A 27,350-nucleotide genomic window follows, 5' to 3' on the forward strand; every position below is an offset into this window, starting at 1 on the left:
TGTTCTGGCTGAGTGGAGTGATTCAGTACCATGGACAGCTACAGAGGCGGGCCTTTGGAGATGCATGGTGTGCTGTGGTTCCTCACAAGTGATGCTCTATGCTGATATTCTGATTCATATTACTTAGTTACCTCTGTGGCAATTGACTTGAAAAGACCATTTCAATGCTTCAGTCAAACTAGGCCTTCCCCTTTGACTGTTCTCTTAGGGTAGAATGATGATTTTTCTAGAGCTACTAATGCGAAAGAAATTTCTTCTCTCAATCCATAAGGAAGTTAATAGAGATTCCTCTTTCCACTCTTTGCACATCTCACTCAGATCACCTGTGGCAGTTTGCCCTCTGTAGAATTACAACAGCACAAACTCGTACATGCGGGTGGTAAAATCAAAAAGCACAGGCATTACATGACTGGGGAATTGTGGTAAGGACTAAACAAAACATTAATCACACATGCAGGTCATTCATCCTTACAAGAGTCCAGTGCTTTTGAAGTGAGGCAGATTGTGAAATAAGGCAGTCATAGGAAAGTGAGAACCTTGAAACAGCATAAACATGTGTGGAGCACACTGTCCTTGTGGGAGCCAAGCATAGGTTCAAAGGCAAAGCTTTTCACTGCGTAACCAACTCACAGAGATTATCTTGGATATGACTGAATACTCTGCACCTACTCTAGGGAGTCCAGTGAATGTTTACTTTAACTGTTTCAAATTCAAGCATTTTGATCATCAGTGATATCCAGTTGGTTACCCTGGGTCACAGAGATCATGTAGTTGCATAGCCATCTACCCAAGATTAGAACTCTCACCAGCTCAAACACAAGGTCCTGACATTAATCATTAAAATGTTATAAACTTTCATTGAACAAGTAGGTATTGAATATTAAGAAGTTGCTGCTCATGTGTTAAAATTTTGAGAATGGAGAGACCAGGGTGGGATAGAGGAGTCCAGAAAGTCTTCTTCAATCCAAATTCAATTAACTGGAGATTTTATTATGAAGAGGAAAGCAAGACAGGAATTTCAGACAAAGTGTCAGTGTGGTAATTGGCACCATATTTTATATAAACAGTGTCATTCATGTATAGGAATTCATTGAGCAAGTACGTTAAGCTAAGCACTGAGCTATGCACTGGGGCTCACCAGTTCTAATTTTCAAGGAGGTCCCAGCCTGGTAAAACAATTATTGTGATTGACTTTCTAACTTTGTAGTAGTAACCAAAAATAGATATCTATGTATCATCAAAACCATCTTTTTTAAGATAACAAAGCCACAAAAGATAGATGCAACTTAGAAGTGAGATTGAGCAATGACCCCTAAATCTAGAAAATGTTTTATTGAATAAAATTTAGAAAATTTTTTTTGAGGACTAAGGACATGAATTACATTTCTTTAGCGATACATAAGGATTTGCTCTGACTTGAGGGTCGAGTCCACTGTAATCACATGGCTTCCTGTTAGTTTTTATTTTCTTCAGAAGACTTCATTTGAGTACTTGAGAACATTCATCAGCCCTGAATTTTGCTAAACAGGGGTCTATATAATCCTGGATAAGCTAGAGAGGGGAAATTTGCCTTCACCTTCTACATCATGTCCTTCCCTCTTTGGGTTGTCGCATTTTCCTTTTCCACAATGCTCTGCTTGCTGATCCATCAAATCCCTTTCCTGGTATTCTTAGTAAGCTAAGTAAACTCACATGTGTGTATGGTGGGAGGCAGATGGCCAGAACATAAGGAATAAAGGTATCAATTTTTCCAATAGGAGTAAGTAGTAAGAGTATTTAGCTTTGGAGTCATAGCTCAGGGTATAACCTTAATTCTTTGTGATCTTGGGTATATCCTGTGGCTTCATTGAGGTGAAGCTTTTTGTAAGGCTGTGTTCAGGAATAACAAAAACAATCTGTGTAAAATGCTTACCTCACTTTAACAAAAAAGAAGCTTGAAAATACAAGTGAATACCAACATTGATAGCCTGAACAACTAAATGTGAGAAAGTTAATCCTAAAGATCAAGTGGATGAAGGCATTGGGGACCTCCACGGGAATGGCCCTCTAGCTCATCAACAACAAATCTTTCCAAGAGTGATTTTTTGTTGAAATACAATATTGAAAATTTATGTTATCATTTGTTCAAGCTATATGAAGTCTACAGATTGTGAAAGGTAAAGTGCCATCCATATTTAAACTGTTAAGACCAATCAAGGTGATTTAATCAAAGGAGATTTTGAAGTGAAAACGCAACAATATACATGCTAAAGATCCAGAAAAAAGCTGGTTCCCAGGGTGAAGAATTTGATATGCTTATCCATAGTATGTTTGGGGTGGGGTAGGGGAGGAGGAGGAGAAGAGCAAGTTAGAAATGTTTTGCAGATATTTTAAACTTCCTATAAAATTTTTCATACACCTTAGGGTTTTGAATAATTACATAGTTTCATTTTAACTATCTCAAACTACATGAAAACAAGTTTTAATTTAATAAGTAATTCATTTTTTTTTTCTCTAATGTGTTTCTGGCCTAAAAGACACCATCTGTGGATTTTTATTGTCTTTGTGTCCTCCACAATTACCCATAGGTGTTTTTATCTTGTCTTAATAAATTGGAAACTAGTTAAAACTTGTGGTTGAACCATAATTGTCACTGAGATATGACTTGAAGTATATATTACAGAATGATGAGTTTGATCATCTTTTGAGAATGAATTTTTTTTTTTGTAATTTCTAATAATGAACACTTCTAGGTAAAATGGAAACTTTTCTAGGACTAACCTTTTTTCTTCATAGTTGCACCTTATATAGATATATTTTGAAACATCCTACTTGATGAATAGCACAATTTCCTGTTTATCCAACTGTTAAACTGGACTGATTTCCACTCAATTTCTTTCAATACATGTATTCTTGCCTGGGAAATCCTATGGACAGAGGAACCCGGTGCACCTGCTGTCCAGGGGGTTGCAAAATAGTTGGGTATGACAATGATTAAAACAAAACAAAGATTTCTGAGCATTAACATAAAATGATTCATGGGGAGGGTAAAATATGTTCATGTCTGCCATTTTTTAATTAAAAATATACTTGTAATGCAGGAGATATTCAATAATTCACACATCAGTCATATAGTTAGCCATGCAGGTCAAGGATCATGCTTTTAATGAAGTTTAGTTTTGTTTCTTAATATCCAAAATATTTATACTCTAAAATGTATAAAGAAAAAAAAAAGAATAAAAACTAAAATTACAGTCAGTTTGACCTCTTCATAATTAAACTCGTCTTTTGAAGCAGGAATAAAAGTGTAGAAATTATCAAAGTATTTAATTTTAATCGTTGTTTTTCTCTATTAAAAAATCAAAATACCACTAAAATCCACCCAAGCAACACATAATAACAAATAAGTAGGAGGAAAAGATATGATTCCTTTACTTTTTCTTTTTGTGACTTTCATTGGTTTTACAGTTTCAAATGTTTAATGTTTTTTACGTACTAGTAAATTCTTAAACACCTTTTTAACTTTTTAAGAAAAAAAGAAGGGCATATCAAATTTAAAGTGAAGGCTCTAATATTAAATTTATTTGGGTATATTAACTTCTAACTAATAGTTTATAAGACACAGTAAGTCTCCTTCAACCAGTCATTAGTCCTTGGGCATGTTTTATTTTATAAATAAAATTTGATTCTGTTTGTGTGTGTAGAAGAGGGAGGGGGAGAGAGGAAGACACAAGTTTTTTTGTTTGTTTGTTTTGACTGGTAGTGCTTTTCATCCACTTGCTGGAGCAAACTTCCTAAAAGTCATCTCTCGGAGCTCGGGGTCCGGCCGAGGTTCCAGCTGCTAGCTCTTCGCGCGGGGAGTTGCGGGCCCGGGGCCGGTGAGCGGTGGACAGGGGCCAGGAAGAGGGAGCGAGGGTAGCCGGGGAGAGGGGGGCCGGCGACAGCCGCACGGTGCGCAGGACCGACGGCCGGCCGAAGCTCTTGCGAACTTGGGCGCAGAGTCGCGCCACTGCGCCCGCGGCCCGAGCGATGAAGATGGTGGCCCCCTGGCAACAGCTGCTGCCTCTGCTGCCATGTCCGCACCGGCACCATCCTGCTCGGCGTCTGGTACCTGATCCTCAATGCTGTGGTACTGCTGATTCTGTTGAGCGCCCTGGCTGATCCAGATCATTACCACTTTTCAAGTTCTGAACTCGGGGGTGACTTTGAGTTCATGGATGATGCCAACATGTGCACTGCCATCGCGATTTCTGTTCTCATGATCCTTATCTGTGCCATGGCCACGTACGGAGCATACAAGCAACGTGCAGCCTGGATCATCCCATTCTTCTGCTACCAGATCTTTGATTTTGCCTTGAACACCTTGGTTGCGGTCACCATACTTGTTTATCCAAACTCCATCCAGGAATACATACGACAGCTGCCTCCTGATTTTCCTTACAAAGATGGTATCATGTCAGTGAATCCTACCTGTTTGGTCCTCATTATTCTTCTGTTTATCAGCATTATCTTGGTTTTTAAGGGTTACTTGATTAGCTGTGTTTGGAACTGCTACCGATATATCAATGGCAGGAACTCCTCTGATGTCCTGGTTTATGTTACCAGCAACGACACTACGGTGCTGTTACCCCCGTAGGATGACGCCACTGTGAATAGCGCCACCAAGGAGCCGCCGCCCCCATACGTGTCTGCCTGAGCCTGAAAGTCGGGCGGAGCAAGAGCGACAGCCAGACTTTTCATTCATCAGAGCAATAGTTCTTTAATTTTTCTTCTGAGATGAGCTTTCTGAGCTTATTTGTTGCAGATATGCTACAGTTTAAAATTTTAGATAAGTTGAAACTCTGTAGTTTGAAACCTATGCTTTAGCTGGAGCACCGTGATAGAGTAGCTGTAGAAATTCTCTCTGTGGGGTGGGGTGGGGTGGTGTGGCATGGGCTCCTCTAGTCTTCCCTCGGCGTTGGAACTACCCGACAACCCGGATGAATCTCGAGTCCGAGACGTCTGTTTTACGTGCTGAGCCCCAGAGTCGAAGACTTTCCAACGCTTTTCTCTTCACTCCCTCTTTCTCTTTTGAACGTGTATAATCAAGTCAAAATTAGACAATGCTTTTCCTCGGCCATTCCAATTGATAGAAGAAACCCTTAGGAGAACAGGAATGTTATTTGTGTAAGGAGTACATATAAATACATAAATAAAACAAGAATTTCCTTAGGGAAAAAACAAAGTCATTTCTCAATAAGTCTTTCTATTTTTATGTCCACTCCAGTATCCAAATGACATTCTAGGCTACCATATGTCAACAGCCTCTTGCCACCTGTAAATCCGCCCTTCTTGTGCTCTCTTTGCCTATGCTCCTCATCCTCCATCCACACGACTGCCAGTTTTCCTGCCAGCCTTGCCTTCTAATCAAATATCCATGCTGCTGCTGCTGCTAAGTCGCTTCAGTCGTGTCCGACTCTGTGCGACCCCATAGACGGCAGCCCACCAGGCTCCCCTGTCCCTGGGATTCTCCAGGCAAGAACACTGGTGTGGGTTGCCATTTCCTTCTCCAATGCATGAAAGTACAAAGTGAAAGTGAAGTCGCTCAGTCGTGTCCGACTCTTAGCGACCCCATGGACTGCAGCCTGCCAGGCTCCTCTGTCCATGGGATTTTCCAGGCAAGAGTACTGGAGTGGGGTGCCATTGCCTTCTCTGCCAAATTCCCATACAGCTGCCAAAATAACTTTCTTAAAATGTTAGTCTGAGCTAGTAATCCCTGACTTATTAATTTGCCAGTGGCTCCCATTTCTTAAAGGTAAAACACAAGCTGTAAATCAGCTCACACTAGCAACTGATCCTAGATGGTTGCAGCCAACCCCACATGGTCATAGCACTCTGCTGCATGGAATCCCTCTGTGGGGTTCTCCTGAACCCCTAGTCTTGGCAGGTGCTTTTCCTGGTTAGGTAAAAATGCTCCTTGTTCTGGCCAAATTTCAGGCCTGGCCCCTCTCTATAATGTAACATCCACAGCTTCCTACCCTGCATTTTCTTGGTTCCTTGTCTTAACTGCTGTTAATACAAGCAGCATGCTTTTCTTATCAACTCACCTATTGTATCTCCATGTTAAAACCTTCAGAGAGGGAAGTGTGCCTTTTAATTCTTTATCTCCTGTGTACAGCATTTATCACTGTAAGCAAGACAGATAGCTATCAGTACCATTTTATGGGTGGATTGATAGAAAAAGGAAAGGAAGGAAGAAAGGAAGAGACGGAGGAAGGAAGGAAGGAATGGAGGGAGAAGGAAGAAAAAGTATAAGATATAATAATGTATCTGCATAATTTGACACATTGTAAGAACTCAAAGGATGTGGAACAAATCAATATGTCATTGAACAAATCAATTAAAGTCAGCTATGAACTCATCAGCTCTTATTTTTCAATTACAATCAGTTGGATACCATCCCCCTACCCCCATAAGAAGCAACAAAGTGTTATTTTGTGCAGGAAGCAGTGACTTGGGACCATAATGGAGGTGGGTGTGAGCAACCCACAGGGGAAATGGCAGCTTCTGCCCTCTGATTGCCACGCTGTGGAGCAGGCTGCTGCAGCTGTTCTACACATTTTGGGAGAGACAAGAGAGACATTTAGCTTTCAGTTACTAAGGGTACCAAATACATAAAATGTTGAAAAACTGGAAGATTTACATATAAGTAAAATTAGTTGCATTGAACTGTTCATTTTGCTAAATTTGAGCCATTCTGTAGGAAAGAAAAAAAAGTAAATCTCTAATCTTTTTGACAGAGGATACAGGCAGGAGCACCATAAAACTGGAGGGAAGATGAAGAGAAGGGGAACCAGAGGCACTTGATTGAAAAATGTACCTCTCACATCCTCCCAAGAGGTGTGTTCCAAACTCAGCTTGGGCTGAATGACCCATGCCACGATCAGAGTCAAAAATCTGACTGGATCTGAATTTGAGCCCTGGATACATCTCTGCCTAGAAATGCTTAACCTCACCAGACCTCAGCTTCATAATTTGCTAAATGCAGATAATCATTTTGCCTTAGAACATCGAACTTGGAGATTATACAATCTACTAAAATGCCCTCGATAGAGTAGGAATTTGAAAATTGCAGCTAAAATGATCATTTTCTCTCCGTTGCCTTTGCCTACATATTTACCTAAGTCAGTGGGCCCACTGTCTTCCCTCTACTTGTCCAGCATTCACTCTTCTGCTAAAGTACAACTCAAGATTCACTTTTTCCTTTCAAGAGCCAGTCAAGTGCAAAGAATATGCATTGTTTCTAAATGTGATGAGTTCTATTTTCAATATTATGCATACAGCTATCAAGATCTGATTTCTCTTATTATGTAATTGCACCAGACCTAGAAACATGTTCTTTCATGTCTAAAAGGGAGTGTAGATGTCAGTTGATGGAGAACTTGGTCCTGGAATCTGTGGGGAAAAGTTGGTATTCCATCCCAAGCCCAGGACATTTCTGGGTCTGTAGAGAGAGAATCATCCTTTACTTTGGATAGAGAGAGTTGGCCTTGCTTGCAGAATATTCTATTTATAGCACTGCAGGCTTCCCTGGGGGTACAGATGCCATCTTTTCTTCCTGTTCCCTTCACAGATGACAGCAAACCTCGTCTCAGCAGCAGCCCACCCTCAGCCACCCTGGGGAGCCTACTGGATGACCAGCACTGGCACTCTGTCCTCCTGGAGCGAGTTGGCAAACACGTGAATTTCACCGTGGACAGGCACACACAGCACTTCCGCACCAAGGGCGAGGCAGATGCCCTGGACATTGACTATGAGGTGAGTTTTCTGTCCCTATAAACCCTTGAGCTTCTTGCTCAGGATCAGTAAGAAAATCAGTAAGCGAATGAGCAAGTGAAAAGATGTGGGACCTTGACAAATCTTACGTTTGAGCATCTCCTCACCTCCATCTAAGTCTAGGTAGCTAACCATGAAGGAGCCCATGGAGAGAGCCTGAGCTGTGAGCCTGGAGAAAATATTTTGGCAAATATGGTGGTGACTCAGAAACTTACAAGGCAATCATGCAGTCATTATGAAAGATTCAGTTATATAGACTTATAATCCATCAAAGTATTTTTAAAAGGTACTAAATTCATTTATTCCTAATTACTTTAATATATCTATCTATTTCCATCTATCTATATGTATTTGAGGTTATTTACTTCTGTTGTATCTGTGTGGTAGAGATACAGTCTGTTTGATTGCTACAGTGCCTCTCTTCCCAACTCCAAGTTGAGTGACATCCCTTTGATAGTTTGAAATTCATCATGGCGGGAATATTTATACCACAGATATTGGCCAGTCCTATAAATCAGGGGTTGATGTATTTCTTTGTTGATTCTCTAGACCAGAGATTGGAAAAACCACATTCTGCAGGGCAAGTTTGGCTTGAAGCCTGTTGCTTTCAGCCTGTCAAGTGTTGTTTAAAATATTAAGGGAAAAAGAATAATATGTGACAGAGACTGTATGTGATTATGGATAAAATAGTTCAGTGAAAAATCAACAAAAACAGTCTATAAAAATCAGTTGGTTTATGGAATTTATAATATAATTTATTGTATATTTTATTATTATTTGTAAATTGTCTGCACAACACTCATATCAGTAAAATAACATAATATCTGAATGCATTCATGCTCCCCCACACACATGCATATGCAGAGATGTGTGTGTGTGTGTGTATCTATGTGTATGTATTATACCCTGAACAGCCAGATTTTGAACATTTATCAACACATCACATGAGGCAGAAGAGAATGACCTTTTGCAGAGTAGTGACATGGCCAGACTTATGTTTTAGAGGAGTCATTCTGAATGTTTGTTTCAGGGGCCAGTCCAATTAATATCCCCTAGAAATTTGTTAGAAATGGAAGTACCCTAGTCTCATGCAAACCCACAGAATCAGAAACTCAGGAAAGATGGCCTCAATCATTCAGTTTTTAAAAACCCTCTAGAAGACTCTGATGCACGCTAATGTTTGAGAACAACTGTTTTAGAGCCGTTACTCTGAAGGTAGCTCTGAAGTTACTCCATAGCCTAGATCTGTCTGTAGGTGGATGGTTGCTGGACAGATGGTTGGAAACCCTGTTAGGAGACAATGTCAGTCGACAGAGGATATATACTAGAACAGTGGAGGTGGAGTTAAATGACTGAAACTTAGGATCTGACTTTTTTTTTCCCCATCACTATTATGAATTATAAGAAAGATCTCCTCTTTTGATCTTAACTTTGTTTAGCATACTGTTGATAAGTTATGCTATTCATTAACTTCAAAAAAATTTGTCACTCTTTGACTCAGGACGCAATATATCAGGTAGGTAGTTTTTGTTTTTGTTTTTTAAGTTGCTGATAACTAGAAATCTATGACTATCAATTATTCTCCTTTGACAACATCATTTAAGTGATTGAAAACACAAAAAATACACATAATGTTGAAATTATCTTAAAGAGATCTTTTTTGAACTTGAGGACAACAAAAAATACACAAAATCAAGTTTCAGTAATTTCCCAAATACTTGACTTCTAATGGCCTGAGAGGTGATTCTAAAATTCACCCAGTTGCCCGATTTAACATTTATTTTCAGGTTAATCTCTACTTATCCGTGGTCTCCAATATAGAGAATCTGTATGAAATTACAGCATAGTAGCATTAAAGTGAATGTCAGTATTTATAAGAGAAATCCAATGATGTTGTTTAATTTGTGAAATTGAAATAGATTTCTTCTAGAAATTCTTAAATTCTTTGATACCTTGTAAAAAGTATTTGCTAGGGAAAAACACCTTGAACTATTTCTATGAGGCACCTCTGCTTCAGATAAGCCAAACCCCTTCCAAGGATGCAGCCAGTGCGCTCACATGAATATAAAAGAAGACAGACTGGCCAGAACGATGACATTAGAATGGCTGCACTGGCTCAAGAGAGTTAGGTGTTGGACAAGTCTCTGAGATAACTGGAGCTAGCCAGCCTTGAAGATTCACCTTCAAGGCTGTGTGGAGAGAAAGGAGCCTGTGTCGTAATCCCCACTTCACCCCTAAGTAGTTGGAAAAAACCTGGAAAGTGAAAACTCTTAACTTTAGTTGCCCAGAAGCAATATGAGCATCATTATTGCTAAATAGGATATCTGAATAAGGTCTATTTTTGAAATTGAAGTAATACGTGATTTACAACTTTGTGTTACTTTCTGGTGTACAGCAATGTGTTATAACATATTCATATAATTCAGTTATAACATATTCATTTTCATATCCTTTTCCATTATGGTTTATTACAGGATATTGAATATAGTTTCAAGTGCTATACAGTAGGTCTTTGTTATTTATTTATTTTATATTTAGTGGTGTATATATTAATCCCAAATTCTTAATTTATCCCTTTTCCTCCTTTCCCTATTGGTAACCATGAGCTTGTTTTCTATGTCTGTGAGTCTGTTTCTGTTTTGTAAATAAGTTCTATTGCATCATAGTTTAGATTCCACATGTAAGTGATATCATAAGGTATTTGTCTTTGTCTTTTTAACGTACCTCAGTTAGTATGATAATCCCTACGTCCATCCATGTTGCTGCAAATGGTATTATTTCATTCTTTTTTTATGGCTGAGTAATATTCATTGCATATATGTATCACAAAATGAACATTTAGGTTGCTTTCATGTCTTGGCTACTGTGAATAGTGCTGCAGTGAACATTGGAGTGAATGTATCTTTTTGAACTATGGTTTTCCCCAGATATACTCCTAGGAAACTAAGATCATGGAATCTGGTCCCATCACTTCATGGGAAATAGATGGGGAAACAATGGAAACAGTGACAGACTTTATCTTGTGGGGCTCAAAAATCACTGCAGATGCTGACTGAAGTCATGAAATTAAACGACGCTTGCTCCTTGCAATAAATATTATGACCAACCTAGACAGCATATTAAAAAGCAGAGACATTACTTTGCCAACAAAGGTCTGTCTAGCCAAAGCTATGGTTTTTCCAGTAGTCATGTATGGATGTGAGAGTTGGACTGTGAAGAAAGCTGAGTGCTGAAGAATTGATGCTTTTGAAATGTGGTGTTGGGGAAGACTCTTGAGAGTCCTTTGGACTGCAAGGAAAATGAGTCCATCCTAAAGGAAATCAGTCTTGAATATTAATTAGAAAGACTGATGCTGAAGCTGAAACTCCAATATTTTAGCCACCTGATGTGAAGACCTGACTCACTGGAAAAGTCCCTTTTGCTGGGAAAGATTGAAGGCAGGAGAAGAAGGGAACGACAGAGGAAGGGATGGTTGGATGGCATCACTGTCGGGACATGAGTTTGAGTAAACTCTGGGAGTTAGTGATGGACAGGGAGGCCTGGCATGCTGCAGTCCATGGGGTTGCAAAGAGTTGGACAGAGCTGAATGACTGAACTAAACTGATTCCTAGGAGTGGGATTGACGGATCATATGGTAGCTATATTTTTAACTTTTTAAGGATCCTCCATACTGTTTTCCATAGTGGCTACACCAGTTTATGTTCCCATGACAGCACAAGAGGGTTCTCTTTTCTTCACATCCTCTCCAGTATTTGTCATTTGTATACTTTTTAATGACAGAGAATTTATGGTGTATTTTATAACAATGTTGTCTATTAATCAGAACCTAGGGAAAGACTAGAGATCTCTTCAAGAAAATCAGAGATACCAAAGGAACATTTCATGCAAAGATGGGCTCGATAAAGAACAGAAATGGTATGGGCCTAAGAGAAGCAGAAGCTATTAAGAAGAGATGGCAAGAATACACAGGAGAACTGTACAAAAAAGAGGTTCACAACCCAGATAATCACTATGGTGTGATCGCTCACCTAGAGCCAGACATCCTGGAATGTGAAGTCAAGTGGGCCTTAGAAAGCATCACTATGAACAAAGCTAGTGGAGGTGATGGAATTCCAGTTGAGCTGTTTCAAATCCTGAAAGATGATGCTGTGAAAGTGCTGCACTCAATATGCCAGCACATTTGGAAAACTCAGCAGTGGCAACAGGACTGGAAAAGGTCAGTTTTCATTCCAATTCCAAAGAAAGGCAATGCCAAAGAATGCTCAAACTACAGCACAATTGCACTCCTCTCACATGCTAGTAAAGTAATGCTCAAAATTTTCCAAGCCAGGCTTTAGCAGTACGTGAACCATGAACTTCCAGATGTTCAAGCTGGTTTTAGAAAAGGCAGAGGAACTAGAGATCAAATTGCCAGCATCTGCTGGATCATCGAAAAAGCAAGAGAGTTCCAGAAAAATGTCTATTTCTGCTTTATTGACTATGCCAAAGCCTTTGACTGTGTGGATCACAATAAACTGTGGAAAATTCTGAAAGAGACAGGAATACCAGACCACCTGACCTGCCTCTTGAGAAATCTGTATGCAGGTCAGAAAGCAATAGTTAGAACTGGACATGGAACAACAGACTGGTTCCAAATAAGAAAAGGAGTACATCAAGGCTGTATATTGTCATTGTGCTTATTTAACTTTTACACAGAGTAAATCATGAGGAACGCTGGGCTGGAAGAAGCACAAGCTGGAATCAATATCACCAGGAGAAATATCAATAACCTCATATATGCAGATGACACCACCCTTATGTCAGAAAGTGAAAAGGAACTAAAAAGCCTCTTGATGAAAGTGAAAGAGGAGAGCAAAAAAGTTGGCTTAAAGCTCAACATTCAGAAAACTAAGATCATAGCATCTGGTCCCATCACTTCATGGCAAATAGGTCAGACTTTATTTTTGGGGGGCTACAAAATCACTGCAGATGATGATTGTAGCCATGAAATTAAAAGATGCTTAGTCCTTATAAGAAAAGTTATGACCAACCTAGATAGCATATTCAAAAGCAGAGATATTACTTTGCCAACAAAGGTCCATCTAGTCAAGGCTATGGTTTTTCCAGTGGTCATGTATGGATGTGAGAGTTGGACTGTGAAGTAAGCTGAGCGCCGAAGAATTGATGCTTTTGAACTGTGGTATTGGAGAGGACTCTCGAGAGTCCCTTGGACTGCAAGGAGGTCCAACCAGTCCATTCTAAAGGAGATCAATCTTGGGTGTTCATTGGAAGGACTGATGCTGAAGCTGAAATTCCAATACTTTGGCCACCTCTTATGAAAAGTTGACTCATTAGAAAAGACTCTGATGCTGGGAGGGATTGAGGGCAGGAGGAGAAGGGAATGTCAGAGGATGAGATGGTTGGATGGCATCAAAGACTCGATGGACATGAGTTTGAGTGAATTCCAGGAGTTGGTGATGGACAGGGAGGCCTGGCGTGCTGTGATTCATGGGGTCACAAAGAGTCGGGCACGACTGAGCAACTCAAAGGAACTGAACTGAAGTGATGTTAGTTATATAACAGGAGTATCTGCTGTGAGGTCATATGTATGTGTTTGAGTCTTGCTAACACTGGTAGAGGAATGACTGAACTCAGATCCCTGAGTTCCAGGGACCCATTGTCAGTGTAATCCCTACTTCTCCAGAGCTATGCCCTATCAAATTCTACATCAGGGACAATTACAGTCTACAAATCTATGTTCCTCTTCAAATTTTAGCATGATGTGTTAATATTTGGGAAGAAAATATGATAGCTTTCATTCCTCCATCTTAGATTATGTCAAGGATATCAGTCAAGTGACACAGTGCCTTTCTGTAAAGCATTGAGTAGGGAATTTGCCTCTATTACATGTATACAGTTGTCAGATTCTCCACTCACTTGGAAGGCACACATAGATAGGGGCTCATAGAACCTTCTGCCAAAAAAATAAGCAGAAAGAACGTAGATCCTTTACTTCTCACTGGAATGTTATCACAGCTCATCCAGCCCATGTGATTTTTCTCCCAAATGCTTCTGAGACAAACCATAGCAATTAATTTTACTTTCAGCCTAGAGCACAAGGGTTTAAGAAAAGAGTTGGTTTTTTTTTTTTAGGATCTTAGTGAGATTCCATTTCTCTGAGAGTCTGTAACCTAAGAAGTCTTTTCTTATCAAAAGGACTAGTGATTCTTTTCTACATAGCCACCTTAACCATACCAAAACTATTAAAACACATTTTTACATGTACTGTGTATTATCACAACGTAAATGATGAAAAAGAATTTTTAAAAATGAAAACAATGTATTTTAATGACAATTCTTTGTTAAAGCTTCTTTAAGTCATCTATGCACTTAAAAACACATTATCTACACGTGTCTTCAAAAATAAGTTTTACTGAATTTGATAAAAAATATGCGATAGTACTTTTATAGTCAAAAATTGTGGGAGATCTTTCCAAGTATGACATAAATTTTAAAACTCTAGAAATAAAACATATGAAAAATTTTACACATAAAATAATTTTTTAAAGCCACATGAACTTCCACTAAAAATATGATATAATGATATCATCCTCCCAAAAACTTGGAAAAGTATTTCAACATTTAATTAATGAATAAAAAGCCCCCACAAATATTTTTTAAAATAGTGACTCAATGGAATAAGAATATGAATATATAAAAAATACAGGCTGCTTTCAAATATATAAAATGATGCTCCATCTTACTCATAAAGAGAAGGAACGCAAATTCATGCTACAATGATATTTTAAACTTAGACTGCAGGGAACACAAACATTAAGTGTTGTCACGGAAATGAAGGCACCAGAATGATTTAATCCATTGTTTGTGGGAATATAATTAATACAATATCATAGAAAAGGCTTATTGTCAAAATTTAACTGAGTGCCCTTCAATTCAGCAATTCTGTTTCTAGGAATTTATCCTACAATTATAAGCAAATGTGTGCAATGGGTTATATGTCCGGAATAACAAAAAGTAGAAAATTCCCCCAAAATTTCATCAGAAGGGTGTTAATTAAAAATTCCGGTAAGCTCTGTAGAGAAACAGCTCTGCCAGGGTGCCCCAGTGGTCTCACACTGTCCACTTGGAAAGCAGCCAAAGCCATACAACACAGCTCTTGTGGATCTTGGCAGGACACATTGGATCTTCCTGAGACACAGAGGCTGGAGGCCTGCAATTACTGGTTCCAAGGCCATTGCCCACTTGTCTCTCTGCCTCATAGAAGTCTATTCTGATGCAATTTCTTCTCACTCTCTAGGTTCTAAGGATGCTTGAGGCTTTCTGCTCTGCCCTTTTAGAATAGTTTTGCATCACATAGAATTGCTTAGCTTGATGCTGAATCTGGCCTCTGTACATCCACACCAAATTAAATCTTGGAGACAAAAGAGGCTTGCTCTTTGGAAAGAAAGCTATGACAAAGCTATTAAAAAGCAGAGATACCACTTTGCTGGCAAAGGTCCATATAGTCAAAGCTATGGTTTTTCCAGCAGTCATATAAGGATGTGAGAGTTAGACCATGAGGATGGCTGAGCACTGAAGAATTGATACTTTCAAATTGTGGTGCTGGAGAAGACTCAAGAGTCTCTTGGATTGCAAGGTGACCAAACCTGTCAATCCTAAAGGAAATCAACCCTGAATATTCATTGGAAAAACTATGTGAAGCTGAATCTCCAATACTTTCGCCACCTAATATGAAGAGCCAACTCACTGGAAAAGACTCTGATGTTGGGAAAGCTTAAAGGCAAAGGAGAAGGCGTAGCATACCAAGTCATGGACAGGAGTTTGAGCAAGCTCCAGGAGACGATGAAGGACAGGGAAACCTGGCATGTTGCAGTCCGTGGGGTCTCAAAGAGTCAGACATGACCAAGCGACTGAACAACCAACTCAGTGGACGTGAATTTGAGCAAACTCTGGGAGATAGTGGAGGACAGAGGAACCTGACGTGCTACAGTCCATGAGGCTGCAAAGAGGTGGACATGATTTAGTGACTGAACAACCAACTTGAGGAGGAACCTCAAGGTTGCACTAGTGTTTCTTGACTGCTCCTCCCTTATCTCTGCATCCTCTCCCTTCCCTGATTAACAACTGTTTGAACCTGCCCATTGGAACTTGGAACATAATGGAGGCTGAATGAAGCCTATTTCCTGTAATCAGGAAACTAGGAACCAAATAAAAAGTTCTGTTCTCAGAAGGCCCACAGTACCCTGCTAGTTTTAAGCTGAAGCCTACAGGTAGATCTATAGCAATGAAGACTGCCACAGCTCACACTGTGGTCATCTGCCGTCACATTTAGTGTCATCGGTTTTGGTCTATGGGACTGGGAGCTTCACTGTTTGGCTCCTCTTCCTTTTACTGTCTGTGTAAGTCACATATCATCCAAATCTCACAGTGGCACCTTTTATCTATATGTGGATCCACCAGGCCTTTGCCTGGGGTTCACCTTGTTTTGTGTGTGTGCTTGACAAACCCGTATGGAAGTATTATGCTTCGATTAAAAAGAATGAGGCAGCCCTCTATGTTCTGATGTGGAACCATCTTCACTATAGATTGTTCAGTGAAAAGTAAAATCAGTGTGCAGTGCAGTATAAACAGTATCTGTGCTTAAAAAATAGAAAAGAGTATATAGACTTAAAAGTGCACAGATCCACAGAAATCTGTAAGGGTAGGGATAAGCAGATCAGAAGAACATGGGATCATCGAAGAAAAATGCTTCGTTCTTTGCTGTGTACTCTTCTGCAACTTTTTTCATTTTGTACCACTTGCAAAAACATATTTTGAGAAGAAACTGAGGCAATAGAATGAATGCATGACTTAAAAGGTAATCCACATGTTTACTTCTAAATTTGCATCCTCCAATTTATTCTTATTCATGGTTTTTCTTCAAAAGCACCCATTGCTTATGTTATCAAGTTTATTTTTGAAAGCACTTTTGATTTACAGTGTTGTATTACTATCAAGTGTACAGCAAGTGATTCAGCTATACATGAATGTATATATTTTTGAAGCTGAAAAATTTTATTCATTTATTAATTTTTCATCACATTGTATATTTATTTTTTACTGAAATATAGGTGATGATCAGTGTTGTGCTAATGACTGCTTACAGCAAAGTGACACAGTTATGCATAATATATGTGTACATATATATTCTTTTTCAGGTGTTTTCCCTTATCGGTTCTTATAAAATATTGTTACTTGTACTATACAGTAGGTCTTTGTTGGTTTTATATTATAAATAAATTTGACTTATTTTTAACTCTCTAACTCTTCATACCCAAACTGGCCGTAGTACTTAAACTCATCATAAGACTCAAGACTTTCTTTTTTACTTTGTTTCTGTAATATTGTGTCTGCTACATAACACACAATAAATATTTGTTAAGTAAATTTTAAAAGTTTATTTCTGTGAATTATAAAGATATCAACTAACACCTTAATTTTCTTCCCAAGAGAAGTTCCTAATGGTTCCTATACTCAGAGACCATCCCTTGCTGCCCTTACTTTAGAGTGACACCAGAGGACCTTTCCTAGAGCTCAGGCTTGATTAAAGTACTGGCCAGATTTAAAACAACTATTTATTTGGTGATCAGTAAATATAGAGAACAGGCTTGTGGATGCTGGGGGGAGGGAAGGAATAGGGTAGAGAAGGAGTAAGAGGTTGGGATTAGCAGATGCAAACTATTATATATAGAATGGATAAACAACAAGGTCCTACTATACAGGAAGTTATGTTTAATATCCTATGATAAACCAGAATGGAAAATAATATGAAAAAGTATGCATGTAGACATATAGATATCTGAATCACTTTTCTGTATAGCAGAAATTAATATAACATAAATCAGTTATACACTGATTAAAGAAAATAATAAACCAGATAAAAGCAAAAGAAACCAACAAAACAGAATAACTATAGAGCACCAGGAAAAGTGTTTGGTAGACCATATCATGTGGTAGTATAATTGTTATTAGTTCCTTTTTTTTGGAAATGCAGTTGTAAAGCTAAAGCAAAAAACTTGCATGCAGAAAAATAAATGGAAGAAAATAAAATAAGGAAAAGAAGTAGATGCAAGGTGGAAATAAGGGCAAAACAAGGGAAGAAAACAATCAAGCTCCTATTTTGTGTGCCATTTTGTGATTTTGTTCAGTCCCTCAAATAGCCTTGTGAGGGAGATTATTATGTTCTATATCACAGACATAAAAGACAAGAGTGACTAATGACCCTCCTGTTCCTATTTCTCAATAGCCATCCAGTAACAGAAACAGTAAAAACCTTGATGCTGGGAAAGATTGAGGGCAGGAGGAGAATGGGGTGACTGAAGATGAGATGGTTAGATGGCATCACTGACTCAATGGACATGAGTTTGAGCAAACTCCCGGAGATAATGAGTGACAGGGAAGCCTGGCATGCTGCAGTCCATGGGCCTGCAAAGGATAGGACATGGCTTAGCAACTGAACAACAACAAGCAGAAACAGAGTTTAAGTCTAGATCTGCACAGATCACGAGAAGTCATCATGGTGACCAGCCTTTCTCTCTGAAGGAGGGACAATCCCTTAAGATCCAAGCATAGGCTTTCGTCCTTATCTTGGCCTCTGTACGTAAACAAGACTTAAAAACACATTCCTTGGTGTCATTTTTCTTTCCAGTTCTAATTTAAGATTTTGTGATTTGTGAACTTGCTAATAGCATACTTCCCCAAGTTTTGTAACAGTAAGATATGTATATTGAAAAGCAAACTAACTGTGTTGTACATGATGAAGAGAATATTTCAATACCAGTACTATACCCTAAATAGTATTGTTTTTATTAACAGGAGCTAAAAGAACAAGTGATAAATTCCTTATCATGTTATTTTAGCTGCTATTAGGGTTGCAGTAGTAGGTTTTAACGATCTAATAAGGCATTTTGAGGCTGGCTGAACTTAGGCTAAATGATTGTCACCCTCAGTAAAATATAAAATCAGCCAAGCCCCACTTGAATACTTTAGGGCCTAATGTGGGCCCATATACCATAGTTCTAAATGCTTCACGAGTTATAATAAGATGTTGAATAAAATCTGTTCTACTTTTTTCTTTGACAAATAAACCACATCCCACATATGCGGGATGTCCAAAGTGAAAATAGTTGTCCCTTGGTCACTCCTGGGACCCATATGTGGGTCTATGGTTCACCCTTAGGAAGATGGACAAGGAGGAGAACAGTTCAGGCCTTCCAAGCAGCTTCAGAACTGTTTAGGAGGAAAATTCTGGGTTGCTGGGTAGGAAGATAATGGTTTAGGACTGTGGTGACAGCTTCCTATAGTAATTTCCCCTTGATTTGCAAATACTGCCCCCATGAGGCAAAATGTGACGATGGTCAGAGGGGGTCCTCTAGGGTGTCTGTTCCACAGAGGGTACTCTTCTTGCCTGAGCAGATGCAGGGATAAAATGAACGTGAAGTTAGAATTTCCAGTGAGTTCTTGTTTGAATACTGAGATACACATGATTTAACTCAATATCCAAATGTGTGAGTGTTCAATGGTTCAGTCATGTCCAACTCTTTGTGACCCCATGAACTGTGGCATGACAGGTTCCTCTGTCCATGGAATTTTCCAGGCGAGAATACTGGAGTGCATTGCCATTTCCTTCTCCAGGGGATCTTCCCGACTCAGGGACCAAACCTGAGTCTATTGTTTCTCCTGCAATGGCAGGTGGGTAATTTATAATATCCTAATAACCTAAAGTAAAAATTTTGTAAACCGATTCAGACAAAAATAAATAAATATGTGTTGAGCAAATCAGGCTGTGTCAAACTCTATCTATAAAAATACACATTGATAGAAGGGAAGGCTAGACTAGCAATGGACTAAATTTGGGTCAAGAGCAGCACTCACAGTAATACTTAGAAAGATTTTCTGAATCTAGCCCCTGCTGAAAACTTGCTAGGAGATGGAGAGCATAAGGTGGCTCTGGTAGGGAAAATAGGAAGGGCTGATTATCTTTTCAGAAGATATTGGGGATTTCTGCTGTTATACTTGTCCATCTCTTCTTTTCTTCCCCTTGGACGGGAATGCAGAAGGCTCACCAAGTATGTGCCAATCTGCCTAGGATAGGGGCACACTGAGTCAGTGAGCCTCGGACTTTTAGTTTAAAAAATGAGAAGCTTTCAGGCCAACCAGACCAGTTGTTCAACATGTCCTGGTGATGATTCACAGCATGGGTTCCTCGATGGACCTGAAATAGAAGTAGCTGGCGGGGAGCCATATATATAATGGTGAAGAGATGGAACTCCAGATGGAAGGATTGGATGGTTTGACTAAGACCTCGGTCAAGCTGCTAAACCTCTGTATGCTATCATTTTCTTTAGCTTTCAAGTGGAGCAAAGAGCAATATCTAACTTAACAGCTGGAGAAAAAAATAGTGAAAGCAAACTCTAAGCATCAGTTCAGTTCAGTCACTCAGTTGTGTCTGACTCTGCGACCCCATGGACTGCAGCTTGCCAGGCTTCCCTGTTCATCACCAACTCCTGAAGCTTACTCAAACTCATGTCCATAAAGTTGGTGATGCCATCTAAACATCTCACCCTCTGTCATTCCCTTCTCCTCCTGCCTTCAATCTTTCCTAGCATCAGGGTCTTTTTCAATGAGTTAGTTCTTCACATCGGGTGGCCAAAATATTGGAATTTCAGCTTCAGCATTAGTCCTTCCAGTGAATATTCAGGATTGATTTCCTTTAGGATGGACTGGTTGGATCTCCTTGCAGTCCAACTCTAAGCCTAGGGCCCAATATATGAAACGAGTCAGTAAATGAGACTATTTTTTTTTTTTTAACTGAAACATAGTTGATTTACAATACTGTGTTAATTACTGCTGTACAACAAAGTGATTCAGTTATACACACATATATATATATATTCTTTTTTAATATTCTTTTCCATTATGGCTTATTGTAGGATACCAAATGTAGTTCATTGTACTATAGAATAGGACCTTGTTTTTTTACGCATTTACCCATGTGAGAGTTTGTGTCTGCTAACCCCCACCTCCCACTCCAACCCTCCCCCAGACCCTCCCCCTTGGCAGCCACAAGTCTGTTCTCTGTGTCTGTGGAGTCTGTTTCTGTTTCACAGATGGTTCATTTGTGTCATATTTTAGATTCCACATATATGTGATATCATACGGTATTTGTCTTTTTCCTTCTGACTTAATATGATAATCTTTAGTTGCATCATTGTGGCTGCAAATGGCAATGCCTCGTTCTTTTTTATGGGTTAGTAGTATTCTGCTGGATATCACAGAATACTTTATACATATATATATATATCACATATATATACATATATATATCACATCTTTATTTATTCATCCATTGATAAAGTTGCTTCCACATCTTAGCTATTGTGAATAGTGCCACTATGAAAATTGGGATGCCTGTTCCTTTTTGCATTACAGTTTTCTCTGAATATATGTCCCGGAGGAGGATACCTTGGTCATATGGAAACTCTGTTTTTAGTTTTTAAGGACTCCCCATACTATTCTCCATAATGGCTGCAGGGTTCCCTTTTCTCCACATCCTCTCTAGCATTTATTACTTGTAGACATTTTGATGTTGGCCATCCTGACTGATGTGAATGGATGCCTCATTGTAGTTTTGATTAGCATTTCTCTAATTATCAGTGATATAGAGCATATTTCCATGTGCCTATTCAAATACCACTATTGTTACTTCTTAAAAAAAAAATGTTTTCCAAGAGAGATGCTGAAGGCACATTCAACTAAAGTGTTAAGGGGAAACAGCTGAATTTTGGTCAGGAGCCAAATCCAGCATGAAGGTGGGTAACTGGAATCTGGAACACAGGCAGGAAGTGTGACGATGAATGACATGCTTTATGTAAATAAGGAGGGCTTTCAGGATCAATGTTTCCTTCTATTCAACACAGGGCTGCGTCTGGGTCAGATATGACTTTTTTTTATTCCTTACCAAAACAAAAATGGACAATTGTACCTTGCTGAAATAATTTGTGAAACAGTAGGTTATATATGGAAGCAATAAAGAGCTGAAAATGTTACTAATCACCTCCTCTTAAAGTAGGGACAAACTAAGAGACCATTAGCACTACAGCCCTTCAAAAGTAAATAAAGATCAGAAGTTCCAAAGAAGTTCCCACCTGAGCCATTGTTCAAATCAGACAGTAGAGCAGAAGCCACAGAATGGTCACACTGAAAAAGATTTGGATCCCATGGACAGAGAAGCCTGGTAGATTACAGTCCATGGGGTTGCAAAGAGTTGGACACGACTGAGCAACTTCACTTTCACTTCCTTTCATCTCATTTGGCCCATTTGGCATTTTTCTTTTTTAACTATTTGAATTCAGGCCAATGCTTAAAAATCAAGAGATACCACAAGAAAATTGGGTTCTCTAGTCTCTGTTGAAATGGCAGAAATTCATGCACCTTTGACAACCTTCCTCCAGAAGGGCCATGATCTCTATGTTTACCAAACACTAAGCCAGTGCAAGTTTTAAAGCACGAAAAAAAAAAAAAAAAAGACAGCTGTTTGGTTCCTTTTTCACAGACATTTCATTACAAAATAGGCTATCAGAACGAAAGTGAGACAAATATTCACTAATGAGAAACTTCAAATGTATCAGAAATCCAAGTCTGACAGAAAAAGGAATCTTTAGAACAAGAAGATTCTCAAATTCAAACAGAGCCAGAGGAAAAAAAAAAAACAGTAAAGAGGAAGGAACTCATTGCTAGAGAAGTAACATCAAAGATGGTAAAAGAGACAAGCAAATGCCAGACAAAAGAAGAAGAATGAGATCAAAGAAAGACAGCGTAGCAGTTTCTGGGGCCTCATACATTTAACATCAAAGCAAGCTTTCTCCTGAGATTCAACCAGTTGGAGCCCACCTGTGACATCAGAAAACTCATCAGGTTTCCAGATGGACCAAGACATTCAGACTGTAAGTGAAACTTTACAATCTAACACCTAGTTTTCTTGACCACTAAGAACAATAAAAGGCTCAACATCCAATTTTCCAAGCACAAACAAATAAAAGAAATGAAAGCAGTCACATTGACAAAAAGGACAATAAGGTAAAACAATTTTAGAAGTAAATTGCTAGTGTTCTCTTTTGTATGAAAACAAATATTTGCTAAATCTCTTATGTTTGAATTATATCTCTTGCATTAAATATTCAAAAATAGACAAGATGTGTTCCATGTCCTTGAGAAACTTTTTTTTTTAGAGGATATACCAAAATACTCAACAAATATTTATTTGGTGTCTATTATATATCAGGCTTCATTTTAAGTGCTTGGAATATGTTAATGAAAAGAACAAACACCTACCCTTGTGATGCTTAAGTTTTAGCAGGAGAGACAATCTATAAGCAATACCCATAAAAAGTTAGTGAGTTACACAGTAAGAAAGAAGATAACAAAGACTATGGAAAGAATAACAAAAATAGATGTTGGTAATGGGGTTGGGAGTTCAAAGATTAGGAAAACAGTTTGCAATGTTAAACATATTAATTGTAGCTTAGCTGGTAAAGAATCTGCCTGCAATGCAGAAGACCTGGGTTCTATCCCTGGAGAAGGGAAAGGCTACCCACTCCAGTATTCTGGCCTGGAGAATTCCATGGACTGTATAATCCATAGGGTCCAAAGAGCTGGACATGACTGAGAGACTTTCACTTTCACTTTCAGGGATTGTTGAGATAATGTCATTTAAGCCAGGACTTAACGACAACAAGAAAAAAAGTGAATTTGTCATATTGCTATCTGGAAAGAACTAGCTCAGGGCATCTGGTTCCCTTACAGTATCACAACTATTCTGTGTTATAGGAGCCCATGTTGTAGAGGAAGCTGTATTTGCAGCTTTCTGACATATATACTGAAAGCCTTCCTTCTTCCTACAAATGAGTGTCCTGAAATACTCAATACGATCAATATCTTCCCCTCTGACCCTCATGATGAAATATGCTCAAGTCTGAATGGAAAGGCAAAATCATATCAAGTTCACCCTAAACAATCAAAACAGTGAATGAAGACGTTTGCACCATACAACAAGGGTTGGCTTAAAAACAAAGATTAATTCAAGGGGACTCAAGTTTGAAGGAAGTGTGTGTGTGCCCAGTTGTGTCCAGCTCTCAGTCGTGTCAGCTCCTCTGACCATGGGAATTTTACATGGGCAATTATAAACAAAATGGTGATATATTTGTGAGACAGTAAGAAGAATATACAACACAGCCACTGAAATAACTGAGAAAAGCTCCATCATTCTAGGATAGATATCTAGGAAATCAAATAAACAAACAATATTTTAAGGATGCTGACTGAATTAGAAGAATGCTGAACACAGTGAGGCTGAAATGTGCCTCCTACCCAAAGAAAAGGTGACACACATTTCACATTCAAGTGTGCAGTGACTAGTTTTCCAAAAAAAAAAGAAAATAGATATTGATCAGCTAGTTCTAGCAAGTTCTCTTTCTTTCTTTTGTTCCCCCTTTCAAATGAATATGAAACTATAAATGATCAAAGGTCCTTTTCAAAGACAGACACAACATATCTAGTTCCAGTGTTCTGAAAACCTAAAAACCAGAAGGAAACTTCTATAGGATTTGAGAGAGAAGTTACTTAGTTTAATTGTTGTTGAAGTAAAATATCCATATAAATTATTTCAAGCTTCAGACTGCAAAAAATTAGCAAAGTTAGTATCCATATAGCTTTTATTCAGAAATTGTTGAAAACAAAGGTGCAAAATACCATTTTGGAAGAACCTTTTAATTGAAATGTTACTGCTGGGAAGAACAATTCTGCAAACAGCAAAGGTAATATGCCAAGAATCCTTCAGAAGACCTCAGGGTAGGAAATCTTGCTGTTGTTGTTGTTGTTTTTTCTTTTTTTGAAGTATAGTTGATTTTTAGTGTGTTAATTTCAGAAGTACAGCAAAATTTTATACGTGTGTGTGTGGGTGTGCATACTCTTTTTCAGAATTCTTTTCCAGATTACTTTCTATTGTTGGTTATTACATATTGAATACGGTTCCTCATGCTGTATAGTAAGTGCTTGACCCTTGACAGGAAATTTTTTAATTCTCACATTAATTCAATCAAGCTATGTTGTTTATATGAGATCAGTATTATCATTATCCTCATTTTATGTAAAAGGAAAATTCATCTCATAACAGTTAGGTATTTTGCCCAAGGTCCTTTAGAAAGTACTAGAAAGATCTGGGTTTATTTCCAGCAAGAGAAGCTCCACAGACAGTGATTTTAACCACTTCCCTGTGAAAGCTGATGATAGATGCTAATACAAATTTATGCGATTTGTAACAAGTTGCCATAAAATAGAATTTCCTTTAAAAAGTGTTTCAAAGTGGAAAAACTTACAGGCAGATTAATTAATAATAGAATAATAGCTTGCATGTGTGATAAGTCACTTTAATGGTATCTGACTCTTGCTACCCTGTGGACTGTAGCCCGCCAGGCTCTTCTATTCATGAGATTTTCCAGGCAAAAATACTGGAGTAGGTTGTGATGCCCTCCTCCAAGGGATGTTCTTGACCCAGGGATAGAATCCGCATCTCACGTCTCCTGCACTGGCAGGCAGACTTGTTACCACTAGCACCGTCTGTGAAGTCCTCAGATGTTTTTGTTGTTGTTTTGTTTTGTTTTTAATAGCTTTACCAATACTTTTTCCTGGTGCTTGTAACTCTTGATATTCAGTAAACTCTACTTGTGCTTGAGTTATTGGTGAAATAGTCTTAATACTGATTACAGAGTATCATCCTGTAAATTCATTTCATCACACTCCTCCAGGGGATCACCTCCAGGGGGTCTTCCCCACCCTAGATTGAACCACTGTCTCTTATCGCTTCATATGTTGGGAGGCAGTTTCTTTGGCACTGGTGCCACCTGGGAAGCCCGTGACAATAGCTTTGGTAATCAAAATGCAAAGTAGGTAGGGATTGAAGAAAAAAACAATCTGGGCTTCCTAGACAATAATCCAAAACTGTAGTCTAAAAAGTTATTAATCATCAGTCAGTGAGTTCAGTCGCTCAGTCGTGTCCAACTCTTTGCGGCCCCATGAACCATAGCATGCCAGGCCTCTCTGTCCATCACCAACTCCCGGAGTCTACCCAAACCCATGTCCATTGAGTTGGTGATGCCATCCAACCATCTCATTCTCTGAGTCCCCTTCTCCTCCTGCCCTCAGTCTTTCCTAGCATCAGGGTCTTTCCAAATGAGTCAGCTCTTTGCATCAGGTGGTCAAAGTATTAGAGTTTCAGCTTCAACATCAGTCCTTCCGATGAACACCCAGGACTGATCTCATTTAGGATGGACTGGTTGGATCTCCTTGCAGTCCAAGGAACTCTCAAGCATCTTCTCCAACACCACAGTTCAAAAGCATCAAATCTTTGGTGCTGAGCTTTCTTTATAGTCCAACTCTCACATTCATACTTGACTAATGGAAAAAAACATAGCTTTGACTAGACAGACCTTTGTTGGCAAAGTAATATCTCTGCTTTTTAATATGCTGTCTAGGTTGGGCATAACTTTCCTTCCAAGGAGTAAGCATCTTTTAATTTCATGGCTGCAATCACCATCTGTAGTGAATTTGGAGCAAAGAAAAATAAAGTCTGACACTCTTTCCACTGTTTCCCCATCTATTTGCCATGAAGTGATGGGACCGGATGCCATGATCTTAGTCTTCTGAATGTTGAGCTTTAAGCCAACTTTTTCACTCTCTTCTTTCACTTTCATCAAGAGGCTCTTTAGTTCTTCTTCACTTTCTGCCATAAAGGTGGTATCATCTGCATATCTGAAGTTATTGATATTTCTCCCAGCAATCTTGATTCCAGTTTGTGCTTCTTCCAGCCCAACGTTTCTCATGATGTTGCAGAGTGACAATATACAGCCTTGACGTACTCCTTTTCCTATCTGGAACCAGTCTGTTGGTCCATGTCCTGTTCTAACTGTTGCTTCCTGACCTGCATATAGGTTTCTCAAGAGGCAGGTCAGGTGCTCTGGTATTCTCAACTCTTTCAGAATTTTCCACAGTTTATTGTGATCCACACAGTCAAAGGCTTTGGCATAGTCACTAAAGCAGAAATAGATATTTTTCTGGAACTCTCTTGCTTTTTCCATGATCCAGCAGATGTTGGCAATTTGATCTCTGGTTCCTCTGCTTTTCCTAAAACCATCTTGAACATCTGGTAGTTCATGGTTCACATATTGCTGATGCCTGTCTTGGAGAATTTTAAGCATCAATTTACTAGCATGTGAGATGAGTGCAATTATGCAGTAGTTTGAGCATTCTTTGGCATTGCCTTTCTTTGTGATTGGAATGAAAACTGACCTTTTCCAGTACCATGGCCACTGCTGAGTTTTCCATATTTGCTGGCATATTGAATGCAGAACTTTCACAGCATCATCTTCCAGTTTTTGAAATAGCTCAACTAAAATTCCATCACCAAAACTAGCTTTGTTCATAGTGACGCTTCCTAAAACCCGCTTGACTTCAGATTCCAG

The 27,350-nt window shown here is 38.9% G+C and overlaps 1 protein-coding gene and 1 pseudogene across 1 annotated transcript in view; both read left to right on the forward strand.

Moving 5' to 3' along the window:
- Positions 1-27,350, forward strand: part of CNTNAP5 (contactin associated protein family member 5) — a 1,081,620-nt gene that overhangs the window by 512,707 nt on the left and 541,563 nt on the right. The window contains exon 6 of the mRNA XM_052655589.1: positions 7,592-7,776. Within this exon, the coding sequence (XP_052511549.1) occupies positions 7,592-7,776 (185 nt within the window). The remainder of the gene's footprint in view (positions 1-7,591; positions 7,777-27,350) is intronic.
- LOC128063043 (lysosomal-associated transmembrane protein 4B-like) lies at positions 3,994-4,675 on the forward strand (annotated as a pseudogene).

The sequence above is a fragment of the Budorcas taxicolor genome, chromosome 2, assembly GCF_023091745.1.
Source record: "Budorcas taxicolor isolate Tak-1 chromosome 2, Takin1.1, whole genome shotgun sequence".
Lineage (NCBI taxonomy): Eukaryota > Metazoa > Chordata > Mammalia > Artiodactyla > Bovidae > Budorcas > Budorcas taxicolor.